This window comes from Tympanuchus pallidicinctus, unplaced genomic scaffold, assembly GCF_026119805.1.
Source record: "Tympanuchus pallidicinctus isolate F22 unplaced genomic scaffold, pur_lepc_1.0 scaffold3, whole genome shotgun sequence".
In the NCBI taxonomy this organism is placed as follows: Eukaryota; Metazoa; Chordata; class Aves; order Galliformes; family Phasianidae; genus Tympanuchus; species Tympanuchus pallidicinctus.
The window spans coordinates 11,284,683-11,290,682 of NW_026294747.1; the positions used below are offsets into that span (position 1 = coordinate 11,284,683).

Genomic DNA, 6,000 nt, shown 5'->3' on the forward strand with positions numbered 1-6,000 from the left:
AGGACTGAGTCTGGGGGGGAAGTGTTGTGATCTACTGCGCTCATAGAAGTTCAGCGTGAGCAAAGACTGTGGGACTGGATCCTCAGACATAAAACACATCAGGAAAATGTCACCATCTGCTTGAATCATTAGGATTTATCTCTGATTATTCTTTGGAAAGATACTGTCATTAAGCTGAACTAAAAATGATTAAGGTCAATTTTGTGTATGCATACTTGGCAAGATCTGTGGGATTTCTGATACAAGGTCGGTAGGTTAATCATCAAAAATACAGATTTCACTTTTATAATCACAAGGAATCAAATATAGGGAATACAAGAATTTAAACAGGGGGGAAGCACCCTGAAATTATTTGGAAACGCTCAATGCTATCAGGAGAATGGAGACATACACTCACCCATCAGACACTATGCCCTCCGCAATTTCACACACCAGCACAAACAGAAGGATAAAAGTTAGAATCCAGCGGAGATTGTGGCCAGGAAAATGAAGCCATGTGCTGTGATGGATATGGACTTTGGAGCTCTGACTTCCCCATCCTGAATAGGAAAAGAGTTTTCTTTACAAAATTGACATATGTACTTTTCCGCATGCAGGAATTATATGTAAGAAACAAAGTGTACTAAAACAAACAGAACCATGATGTTAAACATGCACACACTCGAATCCTTTCAGAACTGCGTTCTTGTTTCTTCATCTTCACACAGGATGAAGCAAATGAAGCAGACAGGACGCTGCCTAGAATTCCCATACTGTCGGCAGCTTACCGCGCAAATCAAATATTTTCCAAACATTTTAGCACATCATAAACTCATAGAACGGCTTGTGTCGGAAGGGGCCATAGAAATCATCCGGTTCCACTCCCCCACCACGGGAAGGGCTGCCTCCCACCAGTTCAGGCCGCCCAGGACCCCATCCGGCCCGGCCTGCAGGTGCTCAGAAGCAGCGGCGGAGCCGTGCGTTAAGCGACTGGGCCACCTACCGGCAGCCCCAGTTTCAGGTCATCAGATGATAGCCACTGCGGACACGGCAAGTTAGGGCAGCCCTCCCCCGTGGTTATCAGGGCTGATAGCCACAGGGCTGCCGCACAGGCCGGCAGCGGTTTTACCCGATCGCACGACGCTAACTTGCCAGGTTTGCGGCAGCGCTTCACAGCCGCTCCGCCCTACCCCGTGTCCCGGGCACGAACCGCGGTCGGCGGCACAGAGAGGCCGGGGCATCCCGCGGCGGGGAGCGGGGCACGGCCGGGCGGGAAGGGGAGCCGGGGTGGACAAGGCGAGACGGGCACGGGGCGGGAGGGGTCGAGGAGGCGCTCACCGATGAAGAGAATGGGGAAGGTGATGAAGAGCAGGAAGACGTGCGGCACCACGTTGAGCGCGTCCACGAAGCAGCCGTTGTTGAGCACGCCGTGGTCCACGTTGTAAGCGGTGGAGTTGCCCTCGTCGCCGCAGAACGCCAGGGCCATGACGGGACCCTGCGCGCAGCCCGGCGCAGCCTCCGCCTCCGGGCACATCCAGGCGGGGCCGGCGCGGGCTGCGCGGCTGCGGCTCGCCCCGCACCTGCGGACGGCCGGCGACCGCCCCTCGCCGCCCTCGCGGCCCCGCCCCACCGCTCACCCCGCCTCGGGGACCGCCCCGTTTCGGTGTGCTGTCGCCGTTGACGGCCATCAGGGTTCCGCGCTGGCTGAGGGAGCCGAGATGCCGCGTAGTGTCGCGGCGGCTCCGCCTCACGGCCGGGGGCTGTTTGGGCGGGAAAAGGGGCATCGCGCGGCACGCTGTCCTCAGCGGGAGAGCGCTCTGTAAAGGCGCTGCGTGAGCGGTGACCGCGGGCCACAAGAAGTAAATTCAGGTTTGACCTTGTCTGGCTTGAGCTTTCCCACGTGTCTTGAGAAGTTAGGCTCAGCTGAACCAAAGCTCAACAAAAACTAGTCAAATACTGACAATAAAAACGTGCCGTGCACCAGAAACTATTATGTGGGAAACTGCAGGCCAGTCAGCCTCACCTCCATCCCTGGAAAGGCGATGGAACAGCTTGTTCTAGGCGCCAGCTCCAAGCAAGTGAAGAGAAGGTCATCAGGAACAGTCAGCATGATTCACTAAGGGAAAATCATGCTCGACCAGCCTCGTAGCCTTCTGTGATGGCTTCAGCAGCTGGGTAGATAAGGGGAGAGCAGTGGGTGTCATCTACCTTGACTTCAGCAAGGCTTTTGATACCGTCTCCCACGACATCCTGATAACAAAGCTGAGAAAGCGCAGGATAAATGAGTGGATGGTGAGGTGAGTTGAGAACTGGCTGAGCTTAGAGGGTGGTGAATAGCAGTGCAGAGTCCCGTTGGAGACCCATGACCAGTGGTGTTCCCCAGGGGTCAGGGCTGGGTCTGGTCTTGCTCAATATCTTCACTGATAACCTTGATAAGGTGATAGTGTACACCCTCAGCAAATACAGTGATGATATAAATCTGGGAAGAGTGGTGGACACAGCTGAAGGCTGTGCTGCCATTCAGTGAGACTGAACAGGCTGGAGAGCTGGCAGTAAGAAATCAGATGAAGTTTAGCTGAAAGCAAGCATAGAGTCTTGCACTGGGAAGGAATAACCACAAGTATCAGTACAGGTTGGGACATAACCTGGCAGAGAGGACCTCTGTAGAGAAGGACCTGGGGGTTCTGGTGGATGACAGGTTGGTGATGAGCAAGTAGTGTGCCCTGATGGCCAGGAAAGCCAATGGGATCCTGGGGTGCATTAAATGGAGCACAGCCAGCAGGTCAAGGGAAGTGATCCTCCCTTTCCTGGTCAGGCCTCACCCAGAGAACTGTATCCAGTTCTGGGCACCCCAGTGCCACTTCTTCACAGTGAGGGTGACAAAGCACTGGAACAGGCTGCCCAGGGAGGTTGTGGATTCTCCTCCTCTGGAGATATTCAAGACCTGCCTGGACACCTACCTACATAGCCTGCTATAGGGAGACTGCTTTGCAGGGGAGTTGGACTTGATCTCTAGAGGTCCCTTCTAGCCCCTGCAATTCTGTCATTCTGTGATCAGAAGTTTGTACCTGGTTTATTTATGTTTCCAAGCACAGGTTGAGTCACAGCTTGAGCTCCAGCATCTCTCACAGTATGAGCTGTGAAATACTCTCTGCTGAGGTTCTTAGCCAAAAAAAAGCCTTATCTCCAAGCTCCTCTTGCTCCCAAGTCACACTTACCAGTTGCTCAGCCAAGTAACTAATACTGCCACATCCTACAAACAATATCTGCAGATCCAGGTGTAACTCTTCAAATTGCAAGGGTATCAGCTGGCTCAACATCAGCACTGTGCTCTTAGGGAAATGACCCCAAATGCAAAAATTTGTGTTTAGGGAATGTTTCCTTGTCTTTTATTTAATGATGAACTATGAATGCTCCACAAAACAGGAAAAGAGCATCTGACTTACAGGACAGACAGTTCTGAAATTACTGTAATTACTGAAAAGTCCTGTAATTACTGAAAATTACTCTTTCTTCATCACACTGCTTTTATTGATCTTGCCATTAGACAGGAGGAAAAAAAAAAAAAGAACTTTCTGCATATGGCATATTATTTCTTATGTATGTTCTTTGGGGGCCACAGCAGTGTGGTTAATAGTAATAATTAAAAGCCAAATCCCCTGTGTTTGTATTAACAAATGTTAGAATTGCTCCCACACCAGGAAGACTAGAATTATTTTAAGTTTTGGATGGAACCCAGCATTCATCTTAGCTTCTGGTTAAGCTTATCTCTGTTATACTAATAATTATTGAATAAACAAAACAGCATGTGGATTTTAAACATAGATAATTTTAAAATCATGTACTTCAGAGTATCCTAAGGCCTCAAGCAATGCAGGAGCTCTGTATTACAGAGAAATAAATGGTAGCAATGACTTAACAGTTTACACTCTAGGCTAAAATTGTAGGGTTAGAGTTGGAGGGATGAATCAACAGTATCTTCACTTTGTGCCTGGAGAAGTAAGCACAGAAATGGAACAGTTTGGTAAAGTCTCCACAGGAATCCAGGAACTGTGCTCAGATCTCCAGCCTCTGCATTGCCTCTGAAACTTGATCTTTCTTTACTACATGGTATCAAGAGCAGTATTTCTAAAAAGTATTTCTTGAATTATAAATCACGAGGAGACACTACAGATTGGAATTTGAAATGTGTCTTTTCAGTGATTTTCAGATGTGACAGATATGTAATTAATACAACAGGTACCTGCCGGTATATATCCAGTGTATCTCACATTCAGGTCCTTCAACAGATAGGCACTAATCAAAGAGCTATAGGTGAGTCAGCGCTGTGCTGGCAGTCTGGGTGGAAAGGTGGTGGATGAAATGAGGAGGGGTATTGGCTTACAGCTGACTACTTAGGAAACACTGGGGAAAAACAACAACAGCCCAAACTGAAAATCTTCCAGTAAACTGAAATTGGTAAACTGAAGATTCTTAGCAACAAATTCACATGTGCACACATCTGGAAACACAGATCAAAAAGCTTGTTTTGTTTTATAAGTTCTGAACCTGTATTAAAAATTAGGCACAGAAGTTGAGGCATGGGACAGGCAAGTTTTAATTTCCTGTGTATTTTGAAGGCCTTAATAGGACCAAGAATCAAGAAGAAATCTTGATCAGAAGAATCTAATACAGCACCCTCATCCTTACTGTGATTCAGAATTTGCTATACAAGATGTACTGATCTATCCCTTTTGCTTGCTATTAAATTCTGCTCTTAGAAATAGAGAGGAAAAGAAATGTACATGAATAGGATGATGTCTTATGTCTTTCACAAACTCATGTAAAAAGTTGAGAGGGGAAAATGCAGAAAATCATAACAAGAGAAAACTGATATTTTATTCTTGCAGAATAAATAACTCCATTCTATTATTCATTGAAGATCTTACATAGCAAATTGAATTGAAGATCTTACATAGATTCATTGATCTTACATAGCAAATTAAATATCTTTGTAAAAATAGCCTAAGGTACAACTATTAAAAGTAGTGTAAGCAGCACAAGAGTACTGTGCAGACAATCACAGAAATGGCTGTTTTTCTCTAAATAGATCTTATTAATTTTTAATTGCCAGTCCTCATGAAAAATGAAGAAAGAACTTCCGAGTAAGTAGATCTATCTTAGAATGGAAACAAAGCCCAAGCTTTGTTGGACAATGACTGTCAAGCACTAGGCAGTGAGTGTTTTAGAACAGCATATGTTTAAGCATGTGACAACATTCTAATTTAATTAATGAACGGGCACTCTTCTGCACTCACTTGTAATATCACTAAAACCACACCAGAAAAAAAACATAGATATACATGTTATACATGTATGATTCAACTGTTGAGTTGGTTTCCTTTTTTTTTTTTTTTTACCATGGCAAGAATGTTAAAACTGCATATTTTACCCACCTGATCTGCACAGAGTGGCATTCTCCTTTACCTGCTGCCAAGGAAGCCATGCCATGTTATTGTAAGATGATGCACACGAGCTCTTGTATACTCTTCTGACCTCTTGTGGCTTTAGCTACTTAATAAAACATGACCTGTATCATTAAGTTGTTTTATGAAGCATGTTTGCCAGCAGAACGTTTAAGCAGCTGTAATTGCTTCAAACAAACTCCTCAACTGGAAATCAGCTTCCTAGTGTAATCTAGTCAGAGTAGAGCTGACTTGGCAGTACCACACTTAAAATCTGGGAAGAGGCTTATTCTCCTCTTCACTCACTGTGCTTTGAAGTGTTAAGGAAATACTTAAGCATTTGGTGAGACCTGACTAAACGGTGAGCCAGCGCAAGGGTTGCAGGATAATTCCCTTACTAGCATGACCAAAGCCTACACCTGATGCTCCACTGCCCTTCTGCATGAGAGTTCTTCACAGCAATTAAAAGAATTCTCTAATGGTGCAGTGCTTTCCCTAGGTGACAGTATTTTGCATCTTGCACCCTCTGGGCAGAGAAGTTACTGTCATGCTCATCATTTTCTCTCTTAAGGCATCC

General features: G+C 46.1%; 1 protein-coding gene across 4 annotated transcripts in view; it reads right to left on the reverse strand.

The window, feature by feature from the left end:
- Window positions 1-1,561, reverse strand: part of ABCC8 (ATP binding cassette subfamily C member 8) — a 67,194-nt gene extending 65,633 nt beyond the window's left edge. Inside the window, exons 1-2 of one of the 4 annotated variants that reach the window (XM_052693325.1) lie at window positions 1,318-1,557; window positions 398-539 (exon numbers count right to left, since the gene is read on the reverse strand). In XM_052693325.1, the coding sequence (XP_052549285.1) occupies window positions 398-539; window positions 1,318-1,513 (338 nt within the window). In that variant the 5' untranslated portion in view covers window positions 1,514-1,557. Of the gene's footprint in view, window positions 1-397; window positions 540-1,317 lie in introns of all 4 variants that reach the window. The other 3 variants (XM_052693324.1, XM_052693326.1, XM_052693327.1) reach the window with 3 other exon arrangements.
- Window positions 1,562-6,000: the final 4,439 nt, after the last annotated feature.